The 26,926-nt window shown below is 47.8% G+C and overlaps 1 protein-coding gene across 1 annotated transcript in view; it reads right to left on the bottom strand.

The window, feature by feature from the left end:
- The window catches only part of LOC140478446 (unconventional myosin-VIIa-like), a 531,053-nt gene that overhangs the window by 90,455 nt on the left and 413,672 nt on the right, over positions 1–26,926 (bottom strand). Inside the window, exons 21-32 of the mRNA XM_072571711.1 lie at positions 24,689–24,810; positions 19,486–19,612; positions 18,164–18,283; positions 17,052–17,225; positions 15,663–15,890; positions 12,508–12,672; positions 9,687–9,804; positions 8,346–8,475; positions 6,904–7,073; positions 5,175–5,356; positions 1,586–1,710; positions 232–389 (exon numbers count right to left, since the gene is read on the bottom strand). Coding sequence (XP_072427812.1) covers positions 232–389; positions 1,586–1,710; positions 5,175–5,356; positions 6,904–7,073; positions 8,346–8,475; positions 9,687–9,804; positions 12,508–12,672; positions 15,663–15,890; positions 17,052–17,225; positions 18,164–18,283; positions 19,486–19,612; positions 24,689–24,810 — 1,819 coding nt within the window. The remainder of the gene's footprint in view (positions 1–231; positions 390–1,585; positions 1,711–5,174; positions 5,357–6,903; positions 7,074–8,345; positions 8,476–9,686; positions 9,805–12,507; positions 12,673–15,662; positions 15,891–17,051; positions 17,226–18,163; positions 18,284–19,485; positions 19,613–24,688; positions 24,811–26,926) is intronic.

A 26,926-nucleotide genomic window follows, 5' to 3' on the forward strand; every position in this document is an offset into this window, starting at 1 on the left:
TACACAGTCTGGGCTGTGTCTCGGCCTGTGGTTACACAGTCTGGGCTGTTTCTCGGCCCGTGGTTACACTGTTGTGGTGCTGATCTTTGCTTTTGCAATGAGCCAGCATGGGCACGATGGGCTGGATACCATTCTTTGTTGTAAGATATTCTATATTTCCAATTTCTGCTTGAAACAGAAGCTGGCGACCTTTGGGACGCAGTGTTTCCTGGTGACACACTGAAAGGATATCGGTGAAAGCATGACAGGCCAGCACCACCATGTCTGCATTTGCACACACCTTCTTCAGTAAGGGCTGTCGGAGAGGTTCCCTCGAGCACGCCCACATCCGATCCTTCCCATGAGCCCTTGCAAGCACCATTCTGTTCATCGATTCTTTTGCAGGGGGTCTGGGTAGAGAGGAGAAGAGAAATAAGGCTAATTGGTGGGGTCAGCAGGACTCAGCCTCTATGAATTGTCACTTTGAAGATTTGCTTTGGGATTGGACAAACTCATCGAGTGTGGCTTGCCTCTGGAAATGCCAACTGCTTAATTCACCCTGTCTTATTCCAAGTGAAACCGAACTCTCCATGTTGACCCTGTCTCATCTGGGCACTTCTGCTTTATCCATGGGGTTGTTAGGCAACTATGAGAATTTGCATCAACACCAAGCTTTTTCTCAGTATTGTGTCACCAGACGTGGATGCCGCTGGCAAGGTCACCATCTGTTGCCTGTCCCGAATTGCCTTTGAACTGACTGGGCTGCTGGGCCATTTCAAAGGCCAGTTAAGAATCAGCCATATTACTGAGGGTCGAGAGTTCAAATGGAGACCAGACCAGGTAAGGATGACAGATTTCCGTTCCTAAAGGGCATGAGTGAACCAGGTGGGTTTCCATGACAACAAATGGATGATAGCCCATTTGACTAACTTTCAACTCAATATGGACTGTGATTGGTCCGCTGTACAGTCAATGTGGACTGTGATTGGCCTGCTCGTCCAGTCAATATGGGCTATGATTGGTTTGCTCCTACATTCGATATGGGCTATCATGGGCTGCTCTACAGTCAATATGGCCTATGATTGGTTTGCTCTGCAATCAATGTGGGATGTGGTTGGCCTGCTCCTATGGTCAATATGGGCTGTGATTGGTCTGCTCTGCAGTCAATCTGTGATGTGATTGGCCCTCTCCTAGTCAATCTATACGCATCAAAGAAAAAAACTTGGGAATCACAGGCAGTACAAAAGAGATGGCGACTCAGTGAAATGGACTATTTCCCTCATGCTAATGAAGATTTCCTTAAGTGGGAAACTTAGGGGAATCCACCTTTGCACCATTGGACGTTCCAATGGTTATATATCTTCTTAAACTTCAGCAAAAACTCTCAGAAGGACCTCTTGGTTTGAATAATTGTTTGCAACATTCTGAAACTAGCGGCCTCTCAAACATTCCCCCAGTCTGATCTTGCAGCCTGTATCTCTTCCCAAATTACATTGGCTCCTCCGCCAGAGTTTGAAGGAACATTTGGTTTAGACTTTGAATTAAGCCGAAACAATGCAGACACCGTCAGCTCTGTTTTGGGAAAGGCCGAAGAACAGAGACTAGCCTGAAGTGGTCGTAGGAAAATTCCTCCAGTGTGTACGCCTTGACCTTGGTCTTCGCCGCCTCCACCTCGGCAAGGGCATTCTGGGATACCTGGCGTCGCTGGTCAGGTGACATGAGGATCAACTTCTATCAGTGAGACAAGAATGGGAAATTGTCAATATTGCCTCTTAGCACGCATCTGACAGTTTTCTACCAGAAACTGCAGACAACAGGATCGCTAATTCACGCCAGATTAAAAAAACATTCTTACTTTTATCATGGTTTCCTGCATTTAAACAAAGATGGTTTGTGGTCCACTCTGCCTTGGCAGTGCATTTGTCATTGACCTGGGTGGGCAGTGAGCTGGCTGGAGTGCGTGAGGGTCAGAGATAACAGGCAACCAGTGTCACACCCAGTTCTCCACACACCAGTCTGATCTGACAGTGTAAACGTAGGAATGATGACACATCTTTATCTGTTTGCTTGATGATAAATGAATCACTTCCAGTGATCACTGAGAGGTAAGGTCAGCCTCCGCTGCACTTAGAATATCCAACTCACCGAAACTGTATCAAGCAGTCCACCCAGTAAACAGTGTCTGCAGGGGGGGGGGGGGGGGGAGGGGAATGGGTGGCAGCGTGCGGAGCCAGAAGACCATAAGGCATATGAGCCACAGTAGGCCATTCAGCCCATCCAGTGCTCTGTCATTCAATCAGACCATGGCACTTCTGATGGTCCGCAACTCCACTTTCTCTGTAACCTTCCATTCCTTTCCTGTTTAAAAACCTGTCTATCTCAGCTCTGAGTCAAGAGTGTGGTGCTAGAAAAGCACATCTGGTCAGGCAGCATCTGAGGACCAGGAGAATTGATGCTTTGGGTATAAGCCCTTCATCAGGAACCCCACTTCCTCCTTTCTCAGCTTTGAATATGTTTAATGTCCTAGTCTCAACAACTCTCTATGGCACAGATTTCCATAGATCCAGTTCCCTCTCAGAGGAGAAATTTCCTCATCTCTGTCCTAAATGGGCAACCCTTAATCTGAGATTATGCCCTCTGGTCCTAGACTAGCCCACGAGGGAAGCAACCTATTATATCTATTGGTCCTGCTTAATACTTCCTGAAAGAACTGTCATAAAGTTATTGGGCATGATCTCTCTTTCATGAAGCCATGCTGGACTCAGCTTGACTATATTATGGATTTCTAAATGTTCTGCTAATACCTCCTTTATTACGGTCACTAACATTTTCCCAACAACAGATATTAAGCTAACATTTTGCTTTAATTCATTCATGGGATGAGGGTGTGGCTGACCCTCATCTGAGAGGGCAGTTAAGAGTCAACTGTGTTGTTGTGGGTCTGGAGTCACATGTAGGCCAGACCACTTCGGATATAGATTAGATTCCCTACAGTGTGGAAACAGGCCACTTGACCCCAATAACCCAGACCCATTTCCCTCTGACTATGGGGCACCTGACACTATGGGGCATGACCAACCTACTTAACCTGCACATCTTTGGAGTGTGGGAGGAAACCGGAGCACCCGGAGGAAACCCACGCAGACACGGGGAGAATGTGCGAACTCCACACAGAGAGTCGCCTGAGGCGGGAATCGAACCCAGGTCCCTGGTGGTGTGAGACTGCAGTGCTAACCACTGAGCCATCGTGTCACCCAGATAACAGCATCTGCAGTTTTTTTTTGTCTCTGACCAGGTAAGGATGGTCGTTTCCTTCCGTAAAGGACATTAGTGAACCAGATGGGCTTTTCTGACAATCGACAATAAATTCATGGTCACCGTTAACCTCTTAATTCCAGATTTTTAAACTGAATTCAAATTCCACCATCTGTGCGGGATGTGAACCCTGGTCTCCAGAGCATTATCTAGGTCTCTGGTTTAACAGTCCAGCGTTAATACCATTGCCTCCCCTGATCTCTCAGTTTGTTTTGTCTCATTCCCTTTTTAAGTAAAGGTCTTACATTGTCACCAAAAGAGAAAATGCTGGAAAATCTCAGCAGGTCTGGCAGTTTCGAGTCTAATTGACTGTCCCCTTTGTCAAAGGGTCAATTAGACTCGAAACGTCAGCTCTTATCTCTCCTTACAGATGCTGCCAGACCTGCTGAGATTTTCCAGCATTTTCTCTTTTGCTTTCAGATTCCAGCATCCGCAGTAATTTGCTTTTGTCTTACGTTGTCAGTTTTCCAATCCTCTGGATCTTTACCAGAATCTAAGGATACCAGGAAGATCACCACCTACTATCTCTGTACCTACTTCCTTTAATATCCTCAGATACATTCCAGAGGACACAGGGGTCCTTGGCTTTCATCAGTTTACTGAGCACATTTTCTGCAATGATAGTTATTGTTTTTTTTATGATTAGATTCCCTACAGTGTGGAAACAGGCCCAACCAGTCCACGCCCGACCCTCCGAAGAGTAACCCACCCAGACCCATTTCCCTCTGACTAATGCACCCAACACTGTGGACAATTTAGCGTGGCCAATTCACCTAACCTGCACATCTTTGGACTGTGGGAGGAAATCGGAGCACCCAGAGGAAACCCACACAGACACAGAGAGAATGTGCAAACTCCACCCAGACAGTCTGCCTGAGGCTGGGATCGACCCTGGTGTTGTGAGGCAGCAGTGCTAACCACTGAGCCACTGTGCCGCCCCACTCTTCCCAACTTCTGTTTTCCCTCCCACTTTTTCCTCTTGATTACTGAGTAATTTTGGAATGCGATTCATGTCTTCTACTGTGAAGACTGATGCAAAATATATATTCAACCCTCCTCTCCTTACCTGGTTCCCATTATTATTTCCCCAGCCTCTAAAGTTTTCGAAAGGGCCTGTGTCCTTTTAGGTTTTTCTCTTCCTTTTTATATATTTAATGAAATGCTTGCTGTCCATTTTGAAATTACTTGCAAGTTTTCCCCTAAGTTTACTTTCTCCCTTTTTATTTTGTTTTGGTCATCTTCTTTTTTAATTTTCCCCAATTCTCTGGCTACCACTCATCCTTTACATATTGAATTTCTTTTCTCGTTCAATTTGATCCTCCTGCCTGGACGGGTGCAGCACCATCAGCTCTCAAAAAAGGATTGGCACCGTCCAGGACAGCAGCTTATAAACTGGGGGTCTGCGTGAAGGCTGGGGGCAGCACGTACGTGGGAGTACCAAAGTCTGCACATTCCTTCTCAAGCCTCTCACCACCCGGACTTGGAAATACATCGCTGTTCCCTCACTGTCAAAATCCTGCAAGTCCCTCCCTTAAAGAGGGCATTGTGGGCCTATCTACAGCACGTGGAGACTGCAGCGGTTCAAGAAGGCAGCTCAGCTATTAGTAGATTGCTGAATGGACCTCTCTAACTTCAAATAGTGTTCATCTTGCTTTGCAGACCTCCTGTGCAGTCATAACTTTGTATACCCTGTTCTGTCTCAGCACCCTATGATCTGTATGTCCTTGTTTGCTGGGATCTGCCTGTATGCTTGCAAAACAAAGCTTTTCACTGTACTTAGGTTCATGTGACTACAATTAATCAAATCAAATCACCATCATATGACCACTGATGCTCAAATCCCAGGAACAATGTTGTTTTTAAACTATACGTCAGCATACCATAACCTCCTGTGAAGGCTTCACAAGAGTAGGAATGATATAAACAGAATCCAGCGAGAGACTTCCTGTCTTCCCACTGTGTTCATTCTGTCCTTGAATCCAGCCACTGTCCTCAGCGATCTCCTTATCTCTCATCAACTTGATCAAATCACCCTTCTCATACTTGAGGAGTATAGGATCGTCTGGAATGGCAGAGGGAGTGGCAAATTAAACATTGCAATGGAGGCTCAGACTATTATACACTTATATCATACAGACTGTAATAGTGAAGCAAGTAGACAATAAAGACTGTGCTAGAGGCTGATTTACACTGTAGAGGTTAAGTTATACATGGAAATTAGAATACAGAATGATTTAGATTATAGAGACTGTAATGAATATTAAATTAGATTACAAAAATTATTATATAATAGAGACTGATTTAGATTATAGAGACTGTAATGAATATTAAAATAAAGAAATTATTATATAATTGAGACTGATTTAGATTATAGAGACTGTAATGGACATGGAGTCTTACTCTGTCACAGGAGAAGAAGTTAGTTATTTGGTGAGTATCTGTATGTAAGTTTTAAAACAATATAGCAACTAGTGGAAAGGTTAATGAAATGTATAAAGACCTAATTAAATGTGAAATTAAATATAATACTGAACACATGAGGATCGCAGGACAGTTAATGCGTCACAGCTGCAGTGTGTGGGATTTTCTGGATGCCAGTTTGACCAAAGCAAACACATCGGCAGCCACTGTTTGAAGTTCAAGCAACTTTGACTCAGAGTTCAGGAGCTGGAGGAGGAACTATGGGTAATGTGATGCATCAGGGAGGGTGAACATGAGCAGAATTCTTTGGAGAAGGTGGTCTCCCGCCTCTTGAGGTCGGGTCATCTGATTTGGTCAGTGTCGTTGGACAGAGGAGTGAGTATGGCTGTGAGTGAGGCAGGTAAGGGAAGGGGTTGGGTTGGGGCGGGGGGTGGTGGCCAGAGGCCGGAGTTCAGCAGCATCAGCCTTTGTAACCGTTCATTCCTTGAGAGCCTCACAAATGCAAATGGCAACCAGGACGGACTGCGCCTGTGCTTGTGCGAGGCACGTGGAGTGACTTATCGACTCCAGAAAATAGGTTTTCCGTTCATTCATTTTCTTTTAAACCCCAAGCGATGGCTGTCCTGACCTGCTGTCGTCCTGGGGGGACTGGGGAAGCAGGATGGGCTGTCATAGAGGTGGTTGGAAGGTGTGTCAGGGCGGACTGAGAGTGAGAGGGAGTGTGCTGCCTTAGAGAGGCCGGAAGGTGGGAGGGATGGGAGGGACGGGGGGGGGGGGGGGAGGTGCCTGCTGGTTTGCTGGGGGTCTGTATTTTATGCACTTTAAAAAATATAATTGGACTGTCTTACGTACATGTCATTGTTACTAATTTGTGCCTGAAAGTGGGATTTGAGCTCTGTCCTCATTTCCCTGAAAACCAGTTGAAGGGTAGGGTTTGGGGCCTGGTTTTGCTGCTCCACTCCCCTGTAAAATTGCTGTTTCTTTATATACTGCTGTTAATGTTAACTTTTTGTTTTGTAAACTGTGTATTGTTTAACAAAATTTTAAACAACTCCAAGTAGGAGAAGAATGGGCTCACAGTGGGCAAAAAGGTGTTTTGAGGGATAAGGGGGAAAAGTTATTGCCTGAGGCTACCTGACTGTAAGAAGCTGAGAGAGGAGAACACACATGGACAGAGGCTTTTTGTACCTTGTCTGGGACTGCCGTGTAATGCAATCGCGTATTCCGACCTCCTCGTCAGACCGTTCAGAAACAAGACAATCAGGTCAGCTATTTCAGTCGCACAGCTGGTGCTCAGCGTGTGCTCCTGGCCCTGCAAGGTGCTCACTGCCACGCTCTGGCCGTACAGATTCGGAGCCCTGTCACAGGACAGCGGACAGAGTGAATGCAAAACACCGAAGGACAATCTGGATCGATAGTAGACAAACCGGCTACCACTCAGCCCGTGATCTGATTGAATGGGACAGAACAGGCTCAAGGGGCTGAGCGGCCTACACCTGCTCCTAATTGCTATGTTCGGACGTCCAGTCGATAAGCAGGAATTTCTCAGTCAACGCTCACCCCGCTGATACATTACCTAAGTAAATCCCCAGATGTTCTTTCCACCATGTTTCCGGCCTGGATTATGGTCAGCCAAACCAACCCATCTTGGCACCATGTTTGCCAGTCTTACCAACCTGTCCTCAATTTCTACTTCCATCCCCATTAATCTCTGTATCCTTGCAGCCAGCTCCCCTCGGACTCTGACCTCTGCCTTGCCCACCACAACGTGTCACGATGTACACATCCACCTCACCATTGTCTCAGTCCTCCCAATCGAGTTTCCAATGACAAACCCCCACCTGCAGGAAACCCACCACTGGCTTCTTCAGCAGGGCTCTCTGTTCTCCCTCCAGGGTTAAACCGGGTCTTTTAAAAATTAACATTATTTTGTGGGATATGGTCATCGTTGAACTTGTCACCCATATGCCCTTGAACTGAGTGGCTTGTTCAGACCATTTCAGAGGGCAGTTAAGAATCAACCACATCGCTGTGGGTCTGGAGTCACGTGTAGGCCAGACCAGATTTCTTTCCCTCAGAGAAATTACATGGGTTTTGTTGACATTTGGCAATGGTTTCATGGTCATCATGAAATCTTTAATTCTAGATTTGTATTGAATTCAAATTCAACCATCTGCCATGCCGAGATTTGAACCTGGGTACCCGGAACATTCCTTGGGATTAGTAATCCAGCGATAGTACCACTACTGCCGAGTGACAATAATGGTCACCATCATATTAGCTTTCAATCCCATATCTAATGGAACTGAAATTTCACCAGATGCCAAGGAGGGAGTTGAGCCCTTATTCTCAGAGGCTTAGTCTGGGCCTTGGGATTACCGAGTGACATGACCACAACAGCACCATCTCGCCAATGGCTTCAGCAAGGGATCGTAAAGAGTGATTGCTTAGGGATTCCAGGATTTGGGAGTTTGATGATTGGAGATGTTGCCGATCAGAGTGGAGCGCTGGGCGCGGTGGAGAGGGGTTGAAACAGAAGGAGGCAATGCAACCTAGTGATGACGACCTTCGCAGTGATTGGTTGGAGGGAAGCAGGCAGGACGCACAACACCCACTGACCCCACATCTACCTGTTGGTGTTTATTCCAGTTATTTCGGCGTATGACCATTTCAAAAGGATTTTCTCGCTCTTGTCCACCAAGCTGACGCCAACACTGTTCACTGTCAGAAATACCAGCTGGTTTTTTGGTAAGCTAGGCCCTGCAAGACAGCAAGAGTCATTGGTGAAGCTGCCCATGACTGCAGAGAGTCCAGCTATAACTCAACCCTCCCACTGACAGCCTGGAGACAGGAGGCAACCCTCTGCTACCTTCAATTTCGCCAGCCTGCAATATTTCTTATTTTCTCCATAGCTAACACCCCATAGAACAACTCCAGTAACCTCTCCACCCTCGCACCCCGTCCCGTCACGTCCCCACTTGCTTTGTGTGGGCCTCAATGGTGAAACCAAGCAGTGTTGATTGACCGTGGGGGCCATCAGAATTCAGTCTGGTGCTCTCCTGATTAAATATCATCAGAGAGTTAGTGATTCAGGGCAGAAACATCGGAGCACTCTTTATTCCTAACTGCCCATGTGTGCACCATCACAAACACAGCACAATATACAACATGCAGCTGCACACACACACACAGACACACGCGCACTCATATGCACATATGCAAGCACACATGTATGCACACATACAGAGAAACGCGCATGCACACAAGCACAGGCACACATGGACACAGACACACAGACACACATGGACACAGACACACACACACACACACAGACAGACAGACACACACACACACATGGACACAGATACACACACACACACATACAGACACACACACACACACATGGACACAGATACACACACACACATGGACACAGATACACACACACACATACAGACACACACACACACACATGGACACAGACACACATGGACACAGACACAGACACAGACACACACACACACACACACACACACGGACACAGATACACACACACACACACACGGACACAGATACACACACACATACGGACACAGACACAGACACACACACATGGACACAGACACACATGGACACGGACACAGACACACGGACACAGAAACACACACACGGACATAGACACACACACACACACATACGGACACAGATACACACACACACATACAGACACACACACACACACACATACAGACACACACACACACACGGACACAGATACACACACACACATACGGACACAGATACACACACATGGACACAGACACACATGGACACGGACACAGACTCACACACACACATGGACACAGACACACACGGACACACACATATATACACAGACACACAGAGAAAAACATACGCATTCAGGCAGAAACACACACACACACCTGTAGAAACTCACTTGCGGTCAGTACCTGAAAATACAACAGCTTTAAAAAACCTGGAGAACATGTGAGGCCATTTCATCCGAGAAAAGTCGACGAGCTGTTCTTTCAGCTTGAGAGCATTGGTCTTCTCACTGACAAACAAATCCTTGAAGAAAACACACAGACCGATAAAGATTGAGTGAGACGCTGTTAAAGGGACAGAAATCTAGCAGGTTACCAGGCAGAGAACAGCATGTTCCTTTGGTTGTTCATATCAGGCAGAGGACATAATTACCCAACCAACAATATTACGGTGCCTCTAGTGGGCTGTAATTCGGTTACTTTGTACCGTTAAAGACAGAAAGAGTTGGGTTCTTTGTGGACATGGCTGTGCCCAGAGATGGAACGCACAGTCTCCACTGGTATCCTCGAAATAGTTAGGCCAAGGTGAGCTCGACAGAGGCATCATCTCACTCACATCCCCTCCCATTTTAAAATAGTATCCCTCCTTTGGTTACCCTGGTTTTGATTTGTTGCCATGAATGTACAACCTCTGGTGAACAGTGTTCCTGATTTCATGAACCGGGTTGACTTAGCAATTAGCTGGTAGCTTCGTTTATTAAAAGAAAAGGGTGGATTCACCACTGGAGACCTGGGCTGGAGGGTGTTACATGCAGAGTCCCTTAGAAACGTACATTGTAGCGATTTACGGGCTCCCAGGCAAATGCTGGATCCCCAGATCATTTATGTCCTCGTTGTCAGGTGATTGCATCCTTTTCTTACTGTTCTTTTACTTGCACTCCAGCCGCATGCTCCTGATCTTTGGTCACCCAGTTCACAGAGAGGCAGGTTCTCATAGACCCGGCCAAGGTAACCATCAACAGCTCCAAGCAGCAGGGCTCTGGAGGGGATTGTAATTCCCAACTGCTTGCTCCTCTTTCACGACTGTGTCAGCATCCGAGTGTCCTTAGACAGGGAGCACACTGCTAGGCTTCAGGACAGGTGGGTACATCAGGGGGTCTCCTCCTCCCATGAGATTTTGACCTTCTAGTTCTCCCTTTTGGTCACTGATAATTTGGTTTATTCTATGAAAAAAAAAGGGTGGAGCTGCGCTCTTCAGCATTCGGGAGCTGGCTCCTGGAGAAGAAAAGGATCTTGCAGGGGCATGTGGAAACTGATGTTTGTTTAAACTATAGACTTATGATGAAACCCTTGTAAATCCTGAATGCCTTTGGCTGCCTAATACAGCACAAGGTCTGAGAAGCAAGGATTGTTGGCTTTTATCCAGAAGGTAGCTGCAAAGGTCGTGCCTGCGTTTACTGCAATGTGCCAACGTTGCCCAGACTCTCGACTGGTCCTGCTTGACAAATGTATTAGAGTATTTGTTTGAAGATGCAAGTAGCAGGGTAGATAAATTGACCCAATCGACACAGGATCATCGGATAGGGAAAGGTTGATCCACAGGAGATGAGACTGCATCACGTCGGGGTGCTGTGTTAGAACGGATAGGGCGAACAGAAAGCCGAGTGGAGGGATGGATGGGGACATTCCGACTTTATACAAGGATCAGATCTCTAGCCTCAGCTATTTGTCATCGATATTAATGACCAACTTTACTGAAGCTACAAACCTGAATGGGAATGTAAGCTGTGAGGAGGATACAAAGAGAATCTAAAGAGATTTAAGCAGGCGAAGTAAATGGATATCAAAGTGGCAGATGATCTATAATGTGGGGAAGTGTGAAGTCATCACTTTGGTTGTATGAATAGAAAAACAGAAGTTTTTTTTAAAAAAAGCAGGAAACATATTACTGAGGTTCTGAGGGATGTGGATGCACTTGAACAGGAACACAGTTAACTATTAGATACAGTAAGCAGGTAGGAAGACCAAATGTATTCTGTCCTTTATTGCAAAGAGATTAGAGTGTAGGAATAAATAAGTCTTGGTACAATTTTTCAGGACTTGGTTGAGAGCACACCTGCAACAGTGTACACAGTTTTGGCCTCCATGTTTAAGGGATGTTATACCTGCGCTGGAGGCTATAGAGTAAAGGTTCACCAGATTGATTTCTGGGGTGAGGGGGTTCTCTTATGGTGCGGGTTTGACTAAATTGGGACTGTGCTGATCTCATTAAGATTCTGATCATAGGTTTCTGGAAGGGGTTTGGCAGGATAGACATGGATCAAATTAAGGTCCACTCCTTGTCATACCAAGCCCTCAACTACCACCGTTCCACCTGGACAGGAGCACTCAGCTGACCTGTCACATGTGTCCACTCCTAAAATGGATCAAATATTATCAAATAGATTCCCTGGGCCTCATCCTGATTGGTCGACACATCTTTAAAAAACATTTGGATGAACACTTGAAATATCTCCACATTCAAGGATATTGGACAAAGTGCAGGAAATTGGGATTAGCGCAACTTCAGTGGTAGTTATTGTCGGTGAAGACTTGATGGGCCAAAGGGCCTTTTCTGGGGTCTATGACCGTGATTCTGAAAGTTTTACGGTTTAATTATTTGTGGAGCACTTTGAAGCTCAGCTGAGGTGCTACTTGACTGAAACGACACCTTTTTGCCTCTTAACTGGCCTGCCATTTCCCAAGTGAAAGGGTCAGCAGGGAGCTGGCCTTTGACCTGGCCATGAAGAGGGCTTGACCTTTCGGTCTCCCCACCTCCCCTGGCCAGGGACAGTGCTGAGGATATGAGCATTGACTTCCAACTGCTCATCAAGACAGCAGCAGTCAATCAAATGGGATTACTCTTGACTGCGACCTGTAACATTAGCTGTTAAGCAATCCCCATGTCATTTCTCCTGACTTCACTCCCAGAATTAAATCTCTTTAGGCAATGGACTGGCTCACGTACCTGGACCTTTTCTGTGATCAGCTGGGACCACTCCTCCGGGGATTTGGCCTTGAGGTGATTTTCGGAGATACAGCCATGGACAACTTCCAGGGCTTTCTCAGGGTCAAATTTTACTCCAAATTTCACGCAGTAATGTTTTGCGGCAATTTCCACCAGCTCTTCCTCCTGTTGGATTTATAGGGACAGCATATTACCCCATTTGACAAATACCCTGCTCTGAACTTAGCATGCTCAACCCAAAACAGCCTGACCATATGACATAATTCCCATGTTCCCCAGACTTGACTGCGTTTCTCAAACTTCAGGACTGCGTTTCTCAAACTTCAGGACTGTGTTTCCCAAATTTCAGGACTGCGTTTCTCAAACTTCAGGACTGTATTTCCCAAATTTCAGGACTGCGTTTCTCAAACTTCAGGACTGCGTTTCCCAAATTTCAGGACTGCGTTTCTCAAACTTCAGGACCGTGTTTCTCAAACTTCAGGACTGCGTTTCTCAAACTTCAGGACTGTGTTTCTCAAACTTCAGAACTGCGTTTCCCAGACTTTGGGTCTGTGTTTCCCAAACATAAAGACCCCCTTTCCCAAAGGTCAAGACTCCATTTCCCAGGTTTCTGAAGTTAAATCTAGCCAAAGAGGCAAGTAGTGGATAGGAAAGGTTCCCATTCTGGATCACTGTTCAGTGATCTCCTTTGGAATGGGCTCGGTTGTGATGGTCTCCACAGTGGAATATCTCGCAGACACTCACAGCCCCATAGGACCACAAATGAAGAAGCTCTCTCTGTATCTCAGCAAGAGTGAGAAATATGATGGGAGTGAGGAGGGAGAAAGGAAATTCTGAGAAGAATTCGTCTCCAACACGGATAGAGTGAGCAGGACACTTCAAACAGGAAGACCAAAATAAGAAATAACAAGACGTTGAATAGCCCCCCTACCCCGTCTCAGTAGGAAACCATCTCCTCGAGATTTGTTGGTATTTTATCCTTCCAGAATATACAAAAAAATGTCTCCTCTGCATTGGGCAGACAGGATGCCAACTTGCAGAATGTTTCAGAGAACAGCTCTGGGACACACACACCCACCACCCTGTGGCTGAACACTTCAAACCCCCCCGCCCCTCCCACTCCGCCAAGGACATGCAAGTCGTTGGCCACCTCCACCACCAAATCCGAGCCATCTGACACCTGGAGGAAGAACGCCTCATCTTCTTGGGACCCTCCAACCACACGGAATCAATTTCACAGTTTCCTCAACCCCCTTCCCCCAACTTATCCCAGACCCAACTCTCCAACTTAGTACCGCCCTCTTGAACGGTCCTACCTTTCCATCTTCCTTCCCATCTATCCGCTCCATCCTCCATTCCAACCTAGCACCATCACCACCACCCCCTTCATCCACCTATCGCCTTCCCAGATACCTTCCCTCCAGCCGGACCACCCCCTCCCATTTCCCTCTCAGCCAGCTTTGGTCCCCCGCCCTCCACACTCGTGATGAAAAGCTTGAAACATCGACTCTCCTGCTCCTCGGATGCTGCCGGACTGACTGTGCTTTTCCAACACACTTTTTGACTATGAAAGTTACAACTTGAGAACAGCCATTAAACACCCCAGCACTGCAGGTAAAGAAAGGTAAAAGACAGACTCTGAATTACTGCCAGCCAAGCACAGTGGGAAGAAGCTCAGGCAAATCAAATCCAATGAAGCCAAGAATTTCAAACTCAACTGCTCAACTGGCATCAGTACCATCCAAAGTAGTGACCTCAATGTTGTACTATTAGCTCTTCACAAACTACTCAAAGACTGATCCATATATATTTTTCTGACTTTAGTTACTTCTTGTTCCTAATCGATGTAAATGTGTGATCCATTACTACACATTCTTGGGCTTTGTATCTAATAAACTCACTCTTCTGTTAATTCAAGAAAGCCTGGGTAAATAAAACCTAATGTCATTTGTGTCTGGAAGACTGGTATCCACAAAGACGGGGATACTTTTCAAAACTGGCATTAGGGGTACTGGGGTGGGGGGCAAACTCTCCACTGGTTACATTCATACCAGACACATAGGAAGGTGGTTGGGGTTGTTGGAGGTCAGTCATCTCAGCTCCAGGACATCTCTGCAGGAGTCCCTCAGGGGAGTGTCCTAGGCCCAACCTGCTTCACCAATGACCTTCCCTCCACCACAAGGTCAGAAGTAAGGATGTTCACCAGTGATTGTACAATGTTCAGCATCATTCATGCCTCCTCAGATACTGAAGCAGCCCATATTCTGATGCAACAAGATCTGGACAATATCCAGGCTTGGGCTGACAAGTGACAAGTCAGATTCATGCTGCACAAATACCATCACTAATCAGAGACAATCTAACCATTGCCTCTTGGCATTCACTGCTGTTACCATCACTGAATCTCCTACTATTAACATTCTGGGGGTTACCATTGACCAGAAACCCCACTGGACTCACCATATAAACACAGTAGCCACAACAGCAGGTCATAGGCTAGAAATCCTGCAGCAGATAACTCACCTCCTGACTCCCCATATCCTCTCTATCATCCACAAGGCACAGGTCAGGACGGAGACAGCTCCAACGATGCTCAAGAAGCTTTACACCATTCAGGGCAAAGTAACTTGATTGATTGACACCACATCCACATGCATGCATTCCCTCTACCACCAACACTCAGCGGCAGCAATGTGTGCTCTCTACAAGATACACTCGAGAATTCACCAAAATCCTCAGATAGCGCCTTCCAAACCCAAGCCCACTTCTATCTAAAAGGGACAAGGGCCCACCACTCCCTGAAAGTCCCTCTCCAAGCCACTCCCCACCCTGACGTGAAAACATCCCATCAGTCCTTCACCGTTGCTGGGTCAAACCCCCCTCCCTGATGGCATTGTGGGTCAACCCACAGCAGGTCGACTGCCTTGGTTCAAGAAGGCAGCTCACCGCCACCTTCTCAAGGGGCAACTAGGGACGATCAGTAAATGCTGGCCCAGCCAGTGGCGCCCACACCCCATGAATGAATAAAAACGCGAACCAACTGAAGGGTGCGGGTAAAAAAAGGAGGCCAATATATACCTCCTCACTGGGAGCTTCACCCGGGAACTGTGCATAACAATAACTACTTGCGAATCAGGTCCCACTGGATTCCCTACCTTCTCACAGCTATATTCCCCGCTTCGGATTCCTCGGATGATCTGCTGGTAGATGAGATCTGTGCTGATGCGGTCCTCGTTGCTGTCGTGCCAAGGTGTGAAGATCTCTTTTCGGTAAAGGAGGCGGAATGGTGTATGGCGTTCCTGCCCCCCTTGCCCCTTCACATACTGCTCACACTGGGAGATGGCATCCAGCACATGATCATTGCCACTCCCGAGAGAGGATAGCTAGGAAAGGATTGGAAAGAGGTGAGAGCTGGACAACCATCGCAGCTATACCGCGCAGGGTGAACCGAATCGGCTGAAGACTGGTATCTGAGATGCTGGGGCCCCCTTGGGGAGGCCGAGATGGACCATCCACTCGGTACTGCTAGCTGGAGATTGCTGAGAGTGCTTCAGCCGTATCTGTTTCACTATTGTGTTGGGCTCTTCCATCATTGAGGATGGGGATTCCTGTGGAGACCCTCTTCCCAGTGTCCACGATGACTTGCCTCAGTGATAGTGAAAGTGCCACCTACAATCATGGCAGGGTATTCTTGATGTGAAGGCAGGACTTTGTCTCCACAAGGACTGTGCACTGGTCACCTCACCAGTACAGTCAAGGACAGATGCATCTGCAGCTGGCAGATTGGTAAAGACGAGGTCAAGTGTGGATTTCCCTCTTGTTGGCTCCCTGACCACCTACCGTAGACCCACCCAGTTTAGCAGCTATGTCCTTTAGGATCTGACCAGCTTGATCAGTAGTGCTGCTGAAATCCCCCACCTCGAGTATATTCTGTGGCCTTGTCACCCTCACTGCTTCCTTCATGTGTTGTTCAGCATGGAGGCGTCCTGAATCATCAGCCGAAGGGCTGGAGGGGATGTGATAATCTCTCAGACCTGCCGTGCTCAGCCATCGGACTCACATAAGCGCGCGCACACAAACACACACAGACTCACAGGCACTCGCAAACACTCAAACTCATAAGCACATACACACAGAGCTGCACATACAGAGACAGACACATATACACACACAGACATAAGTACAGATACACACAGCAATACAGACACACACAGGTACAGAGACACCCACTATGCGTGTATTTGCATGATACAGAGAGACACACACATAGATACCGAGTCACACTCATACACACCCACACAGCAATAGACACACATACACCCACACAGATAAAAGCACATATGTACACACACACAGTCATACAAACAGAAATGTACACGTAGCTACATAGACACACATGCACACAGATGTAGATACACACTTACATGCACACAGGTATATACACGTGTGTGCAGACTGGTACACACAGCCTCTCTCACACACACACACACAGAGGTACACCCACACACATGGACAACACAAAACCAAACTCTGCGGTAACTTACAGAGTCATACAGTGCAATGTAAATGGAGAACCCAAAGGTGTCCTTGAGTTGGATCTTGCCTGCGACTGTTTTGCAAAGTTCATTGGCTGTAGTCGCTGAATCAATGGCGATTGAACAGCTCAATCTATTCATCAGGGTCACCGTTACTTTGATGGGACCCTTTTGTTTCGTGGCCTGTGGGAAAGTGAAAAAGAACAGTCTGCGACCTCACACACCACCACGTTCCCCCTTCCCCCCAACTGACCCCTGAACCCCCCCCACACTCATCCCCCCTCAGATTGACCCCCACACTGAATCCTCCTCAGACTGACCCCCCCACACTGACCCCTGATCCCACCTCACACCAATTCCCCCCACACTGACCCCACCCCCAAAACAACTTACCCCCTCACACTGACCATCACTCAGACTAACCTCTGACCTCTCTCCACACCAACCTGCTCCCTCAGACTGACCCCTGACCCCCATCACACTGAGCCCTTCTCACACTGACCCCCGACATCCCTCAGACCGACCTCCTGATCACACTCACACCAAACTCCCCTCATACCAACCATTCCCACACTGACACCTGACCCCTGACCTCCTTACACCAACCCACCCCACACTAAACAACCCCCCCACACCCCCCCCCATGGCACTGACCTCAGCTCCAATGAACATGCCCCACCCCAGCTGCTGAAACCTCTAACGCAAAGAGATGCCGCCCCCCCCACCCAGGTTGGGGTATGATGGTTTATTCAGGCAGTGGTGTGGCCAATCCTGGAGGAGAATCTCACTGGGATCTCGGCAGACTGATGGGTGCTGTTCATCCAATCCCCTCTCAGCACAGGCCTCTGTCATGTGATCATCACCCATGTCAGCTGACTGCTTCCAGGCGTGAGGATGAGCATTTTAATCCCCCGGGGACCTCCTGGTGTGTCTGTCCCCTGACCGGGTGCCTACAGCTACCTCTCCCAATCTGTAGAGACCCCACTTGCCCTCAGCATCTCGGTCCACTGTATAAAGCCCAATGTCACAGCTCAGGCGAAGGAAGTGAAGGAGTCTCGCTGAACTTGACACTCACTACCTCCCCTGCTCACCTATGATGTTTCCCTGCCCCGTGTCCATACCTCCAGCTCCAAGTAACTTGGTGGTTTTCTCCGAGCTCCATTTGCAACAGTACGTCGCAGATGTTCAGCACAGTACATGACGTATCCCTCTGGCCCATTGCGAATGAAATTACGCAAATACTGATAAAATAAACACAAATCAAATACAAACATTCTTCTTAGGCACAGGAAACATTCTGCACATAAAGTATGATTTATCTGGTTAGCATGCAAAATAATACTTTTCACTGTACCTCAATACATGTGACAATAATAGACCAAACACGCTGCCTGCTAGTTAACAAATATCCCAAGTCCACTCCACCTAACCTGGTTAAAAATCACACAACACCAGGTTATAGTCCAACAGGTTTAATTGGAAGCATTAGCTTTTGGAGCACTGCGCTTTCATCACTCACCCAACCACCTGATGAAGGAGCATCGCTCCGAAAGCTAGTGCTTCCAATTAAACCTGTTGGACTTTAACCTGGTGTTGTGTGATTTTTAACTTTGTCCACCCCAGTCCAACACCGGCATCTCCAAATCATGGCCACCTAACCTGCACACCTTTGGACTGTGGAAGGAAACCGGAGCACCCAGAGGAAACCCACGCAGGCAGTTGGCCAAAGGGGGGATTGAACCTGAGTCCCCAGTACTGGTGAGGCAGCAGTGCTAACCACCGAGCCACCATGGCTGATAGATAAGGAGACGTGTCATGAAATCTCCGAGGGACAGACCTGCAAAGTTGTCAGTCCATCAGAAGGGAATGGGGGAATCTGGGCTTGGCACTTGCAGTGAGTATGGAACTGTGCCAAGGTCAGGAAAAAAAAAGCCGAGGAATTGGCAGACTTTCCAGTCCACGCTGGGATTGGCATCTCAAAGCAGCACCAGTTCAGGTTGGGCTTCAGTCTGCTCCCTGCTTTGTCTGACAGGCCAACGGTGAAGAAAGCACCAGTTAGGATCAAACAGAAAATTCCTGTGGCTACAAACGTTGACCATTGTCCAAGTTGGAAAGGGACTCAAAAATGAAAGGGATGTGCTGCTGCCTTTTCTTCCAAGTCAGTTTATATGACATATTGGCAATAGGAACAAACTCCACTCACCCAGTCTCAAAGGTCAAATAAAACTGCCAAAGGTTCAATCAGCCAATTCCCCAGAAGGGGCGGCCCACAGACAAATGGCAAATCAATTCCCAATTCCTATCTGCGTTTATTTCACAAACTAGTCTCCTGCACAGACTGCATGACAAGGGGGAGGTAGTGGCCTGAGGGCAAAGCAGCAGTGCCCCACGTGAAATTAAATGTAGAGAGCAAACACAGGACAGGGAACACAGTGAAACTAACCTTTATAAACCCATCAGTGGGTGGAAAGCAGCCAGCACAAAGACACAGCAGAATCCATCCTCTGGCTTTAATGTTCGATTTGGGACAGGCAGTCAGCTGCTTACAGATTTGACAGTAAATCTCATCCCTGCAGCAAAAAAACAATCAGAATTATAAAACAGAGGGGAATAGGTCCAAGGGATCAGTTCAGAGAGAGAGAGAGAGAGAGAGAGAGAGAGAGACAGGGGCGACACATTCCTGGCATCCAATGCTCTTTCAGTTGCCTGCTGATACAATGGCGACATGGGCACAATGGCGTCGTGAGCTGGGGACAGGTCTTACTCCCGGGAGCCCTCCCTGTTGGCATCCACTTCAGCCCAACAAAGCAATTCAGCGGGAGATGAGCACGAAAATCAAACCGTGACTGGGGCGAAGACTGGAGGAGCACTGTCACAATCGTGGGAGCTGGAATCCAGACGTGTTCCCCTCAGAGGAAACCCTCCCGACGATTGTAATGATCAGAAGAACGCAGAGAGACAATATAAAATACAGGGAGTGCAGGCACAGAGAGACTGGGGAGGATATCTATAATCCCCGCAGGGCAGTTTGAGAAAATAGTGAATAAGATATGTGGGAGGTTCGCTTTATAAACAGAGATATAGAACTCAAAATCAAGGACAGGCTGGTAAACATTTCTAAGATGCTGTTGTGGCTACAATGGTTATGCCCAAGTGGGTGGCATGGTGGCACAGTGGTTAGCACTGCTACCTCACAGCACCAGAGACCTGGGTTCAATTCCATCCACGGGCAACTGTCTGTGTGGAGTTTGCATATTTATGGGTACTCTTTATGGGTATTTAAGCGGGCATTGGATAGGTATATGGAGGATAGTGGGTTAGTGTAGGTTAGGTGGGCTTTGATCGGCGCAACATCGAGGCCGAAGGGCCTGTACTGCGCTGTATTCTTCTATGTTCTATGTTCTATATTTGCCCCATGTCTGTGTGGGCTTCCTCCCACAGTCCCAGGTGCCCAGGTTAGGTGGATTAGCTTTGCTAAATTACCTGTAGTGTCCAGGGATGTGCAAACTAGGTGGACTAGTCATGGGAAACGCAGGGATAGGGTCGGGGGTTTAGTCTGGGTGGAATGGCCTTCAGAGCGTTGGTGTGCGCTCAGTGGGCCGAATGGCCTGCTTCCACACAAGGGTTTCTCATCCTCGGCACCACACCACAGGAAGGAGTAGGAAGGGGCGCAGAAAACGCTTCTGGTGAGGAGAGACTTTATTTATGACGGGGAGATTGGATCAGCTGAGGCTGTTCACCTCAGACAAGGTCGAGGGAAGATTTCCTGGAGAAATTCAAAACAATGAGGTACCTGCATAAAGCAGGTAGAAAATAACCATTTCTGTTGGTAGAAAAGCTGAGAATCAGAGCACCCCAATCTAAAATCAAATCAACCAAGGGCATGTTTATGCAGACAGCAGTAAGGATCTGGAAGGGGCTACCTGACCATGAGTTGGAGGGAGATCAGGGTGGCACTGTGGCTCAGTGGTCAGCACTGCTGTCTCACCGTACAATGGACTCAGGTTCAATCCCAGCCTCGGGCGACTGTCTGTATGGAGTTTGCACATTCTCCCCATGTCTGCGTAGGTTTCCTGCGGATGCTCTGGTTCGGCTCCCCCCACAATCCAAGATGTGTAGGTTAGGTGAATTGGCCATGCTAAGTAGCCCGTAGTGTCCAGGGTGTGTAGGTTAAGGGCATTACTGGATTAGTGATGCTGGAAAAGCACAGCAGTTCAGGCAGCATCCAATGAGCAGCGAAATCGACGTTTCGGGCAAAAGCCCTTCATCAGGAATAAAGGCAGTGAGCCTGAAGCATGGAGAGATAAGCTAGAGGAGGGTGGGGGTGGGGAGAGAGTAGCATAGAGTCGAGTTTGTTTCACAACATGGTTGAAGAGCTTCAGAGCAGAGGAAATGACCTGGGAGTTGCAGTGGGAGAGGCACTCCCTGAGATTCTTGTAGAGAGAGGAGGAAAACTTCTTCAAGGCAGGCATCCTTGCAAGAGGATTCGCAGTCGGGTTAAAATCAATGAGGTAAAAACAATAACTGCAGATGCTGGAAAGCAAATACTGGATTAGTGGTGCTGGAAGAGCACAGCAGTTCAGGCAGCATCCAACGAGCAGCGAAATCAACGTTTCGGGAAAAAGCCCTTCATTAGTCAGGGGTAAATGTAGAGTATAAGGTCTGGGTCGGTTTGGACCTGTTGGGCAGAATGGCCTGCTTTCACACTGTAGGGATTCTATGATTCTAAGATTCAATCGCGATTTTCCAAAGATATTTGGGCAAAGCCTAACAGTGCAAGGCCCACAGGAGAAAGGGCAGGCGAGTGGGATTAGCTTCATAGTTTGTCCAGAGAGCTGGCACATGTGCAACAGAACAATTGACGTCCTTCCATGCTCCAGCTATTCCCAAACGTTGCTATTTAGAGACACAAAAAACCATCTTGCACTCATCAGGGCCGGGTCGCAAGAAACCCAAGTTAGAAAGGAACACCAGTTTACACAGCATGAGTAGAAGACTCTGATTGGTTGGATTGTGGTTGTCTCAGAGAGGCAGCAGGAATCGTTAAATATCGGTCTTGGTGAACTGATGAAACTCAGGCCATGGAGGTAGCCTCTGATTGGTTAAGGTATTGCCATGGGGCTTAGAGTGAGGATTAGAATTCTCTGTAACCCGCTCCTCAATGAAAAAGATATAATTCCATTCACCTACAAAGTTCAGAACCTTACATGTAAATAAATATCACGTTACACGTGCAGAAGGGTCATGCTGTAAGCCTCACATTGGTTTCCAGGGTAGCTCCGTCAGGATTATTTAGCCAATCCTGCCCTACTGCAGAATCATATGCCATGTTACACACCGTATTTTGAGGGTGCAAGAATCGGACAATGCATCATTTTACATAACTGCTGATTGCTGGACTTCTTGAACTGCTGCAGTCCTTGCGCATTGGAACACTCTCAGGGCTGTGAGGAGGGGTGGGGGTGAGAGGAGTTCTGGGCCTTTGACAGTGGAGTAGCTCCAAATCACGATTGTGCAGGCCTCAGAGGGCAGGTGGTGTTATCCAGAGCCCCAGGCCCTCTGGTTGGTAGAACTCATGGTTTGTCAAATCTCCTTCCTTAGTTGCTGCAGTGTCCATTATTGGTGGATAAAGTGCTAACCAAGCAGGCAGCTTGGACCCAGATAGGGCCCGAGACATTTGAATGTTGGTGAGGCCACACCCATCCAGATAAGCGGGGAGTATTCCATCACACTACTGTCGATGGTGGACAGGTATTGAGGAGTTAGGAGATGAGTGGGACACTGCAGAACTCCTTATTTGTGACCTACTCCTGTCACCCTCATTATTTATATGGGCTGAGCTAGTTCAGTTCCTGGTCAATGGTAACTCCTCCAGGATATTGACAGTGAAAGATTCAGTGATTGAAAGTCAAAGGGCAGTGGTTAGACTCTGAATTGCTGGAGATGGACATTCCCTGGCATTTGTCGGGCACAAATGTTACCTGCCACATGTCAGCCCAAGCCTGAACATGGACTGCTTCAGTACCTGAGGAGTTGTGTAATGGTGCGGAACATTGTGCAATCATCAGTGACCATCCTTATGATGGAGGGAAGGTGATTGGTGAAGCAGCTGAAGATGGTTGGGCTAGGACACTACCCTGAGGAACTCCTGCAGAGATGTCCTGGAGCTGAGGTAACTGATTTCCACAAACATAGCTATCCCTTTACATGCCAGGTATGACTCCCACCATCAGATAGTTATGTTTCTGAATCCCATTGATTCCAGCTCTTTGGTGCCACACTCGGCCGAATGCAACCTCGATAACAAGGACTGTCAATCTCACCTCACCTCTGGAATTCAGCTCTTTTGTCCATGTTTGGCCCAAGGCTGTAACGAGGTCAGGAGCTGAGTGGCCCTGGCAGAAACCCAAACTGGGTATCACTGAGCAGGTTAGTGCTGAGCAGGTGCTGCTTGGTAGATTTGCTGATGCCACCTTCTAACACTTTACTGATGATCGACAGTAGACCAATGGGGGTGGTAATTGGCTGGGTTGGATTTGGTCCTACAAGATATAACTGGGCAATTTTCCACATTGTTGGGTACATGCCAGTGTTGTAACTGTACTAGAACAGCTTGGCTAAGGGACCGGCAAGTTTGACAGCACAAGTCTTCAGTATTATTACTGGAAGGTGGTCAGGGCCAGTAATCTTTGCAGCTTCCAGTGTCTCCAATCATTCCTTGATATCACGTGGAGTGATTGGAATTGGTTGAAGGTTGATATCTGTGACGCTGGGGAGGCCGAGATGGATCAGCCACTCAGCATTTCAGGCTGAAGATTGCTGCAAATGTTTTAGCTTTATCTTTGTGCACTGATGTGCTGAGCTCTTCCATTAACGGTGAGGATATTTGTAGAGGCTCTTCCTTCAGTGAGTTGGTTAACTGCCCACCACCATTCGCGACTGGATGCCTAGTAACGTCCTCCAGATTGTACGTCACTGTGCCACCCACCTCTGCTGGGTCTGTCCTGCCGGTGGGACAGGACATACCCAGGGATGGTGAGGGTGGTGTCTGCGACGTTGTCAGTAAGGTATGAATCCATGAGTGTGACTATGTCAGGCTGTTGCTTGACTAGTCTGTGAGACAGCCCTCCCAGTTTTGGCACTAGCCCCCAGATGTTAGTGAGGAGGATTTTGCAGGGTCAACAGAGCTGTTTTTGCTGTTGGTGTTTCCGGTGCCCAGGTCAACGCCAAGTGGTGCCACTATTGTGGGTCAAGTCTTAAACGTAGGCCTTCCCTAAGGGGCATTACCAAACCAGCTTGTAAGAATCATCAATAGATTCATGGTCACCATTAGACTAGCTTTCAATTCCAGAATTATGAATTGATTTTAAATTCCACCGGGTGCGGTCGTGGGATTTGAACCATGTGGTCCCTAGACCATTAGGCTGTGCCCCTGGATTACCCATCAAGGGGACGTTGCCACGACAGCACTGCCACAGCCTTCCCTCAAATGGATATGAGTTCACATCACTCTATGGTCGTCCTCAAAAATAAACCTCAGGTATTGCTGAAAATTCTGACCATGCCCTGCCTATTCCATCTCACAGATAACACTGGGTCAGGGACCAGGAGTGAAGTACCTGCCTCACACATCGAGCGGGAATTACCTGATGTTAGGTCGGGCAATGGCATTGCCTATGATGAAATGAAGCTTCTCCAGGTTTGACATTGGTCTATCTGTGATGGTGCTTTCACCTGGATACATGTCCTGTCCGTGATTCTGTGGAACCTGTGGTATTAACCAAAGGGACCAGGTTAGCCAGAGAGCCTTGAAACACACTTCCCAGCATCACGAAACAATGAGCTGATTTGGAAATATATCGCCATTCCTTCAGTGCCGCTGGGTCAAAATCCTGGGAGACCCTCCCTAAGGGTATTGTGGGTCGCACGGGCTGCAGTGGGTCAGGCAGGCGGTTCACCATCACCTTCTCAAGGGACAATGAAGGATGAGCCTCACCAGACTGAACATTTGAAAGTTGACTGAGTCCAGGAAGTGGAAGATCTTGTCACTGTGAACAAGTAGAGTTTAGTCAGCGTAACATCTCCGGAGCTATGTTCTGAAGAGAGGGCTGTTCAGGTTTGCAAACAGCTCTGTGCGACCTGAGAAAGGTCATTCAACTGCCCCATGGGTTGCCATCTCCACAGTCCCCTTGCTGCCACCTCCAGGATGGGAGGGGGAGGGGCGGTGGGTGTTGAGGAGGGAGGTGGCAATTAGCTAACCTGTCGTCTGGGAAACTGATGAAAGAAAAGACCATTTTGAGAACCAGTGGGGTACAAATTTGACAGTAGGGCCTCTCTTCACATCACTGACCAATACCACCACCAGCCAGCCACCCACACCACCCCTCCCCTCCACGCACACAGACACTCACACTCACACACACTCATACAGACAGACAGACACACACACAGACACTCACACACACAGACACTCACACACACAGACACACTCACATAGACACAGACACACACACAGACACACTCTCACACACACACACACTCACACAGACACACACATACACATAGACACAGACATACACACAGACACACACACACACACACACAGACACAGACACACTCACATAGACACAGACACACACACACACACTCACACAGACACAGGCACACACACACTCACACAGACATACACACACAGACACACTCACAAAGACACAAACATACACATAGACACAGACACACACAGACACACATAGGCATACACACAGACACACACACACACAGACACACTCACGTGGACACAGACACACAGACACACACATACACACAGACACACACACACTCACATAGACACAGACACACACACACACTCACACAGACACTCACACTCACACAGACACTCACACTCACACACACAGACACACTCACATAGACACAGACACACTCACATAGACACAGACACACACGCACTCACACAGACATAGACACACACACAAACACACACTTACATATAGACACAGACATACACACAGACACACATACACAGACACACAGATACACACACACAGACACACTCACATAGACACAGACACACACACTCACACAGACACACACACAGACACACACACTCACACAGACACACACACACATACACACAGACATACACATAGACACAGACATACACATAGACACACACACTCACACACACAGACAAACTCACATAGACACAGACACACAGGCACACACACACACAGACAGACACAGTCACACAGACACACACATATACAGACACACACACTCTCACACACTCACACACAGATACACACATACACATAGACACAGACATACACACACACACAGACACACTCACGTAGACACAGACACATAGACACAGACACACAGACACACACATACACACAGACACACACACACACTCACACAGACACTCACACTCACATAGACAGAGACACACACACAGACACACTCACATAGACACAGACACACGTACGCACACGGACACACACAAACACACACATACACATAGACATAGACATACACACAGACACACACACACAGACACACAGATACACACACACAGACACACTCACATAGACACACACACACACTCACACAGACACACACACAGACACACACACTCACACAGACACAGACATACACACATACACAGACACACACACTCACACACAGACACACTCACATAGACACAGACACACTCACACACACAGACACAATCACACAGACACACACATACACACAGACACAGACATACACACAGACACACACACACACAGACACACTCACATAGACACAGACACACAGGCACACACACAGACAGACACAGTCACACAGGCACACACACAGACACA

The sequence above is a fragment of the Chiloscyllium punctatum genome, chromosome 6 (assembly GCF_047496795.1).
Source record: "Chiloscyllium punctatum isolate Juve2018m chromosome 6, sChiPun1.3, whole genome shotgun sequence".
In the NCBI taxonomy this organism is placed as follows: Eukaryota; Metazoa; Chordata; class Chondrichthyes; order Orectolobiformes; family Hemiscylliidae; genus Chiloscyllium; species Chiloscyllium punctatum.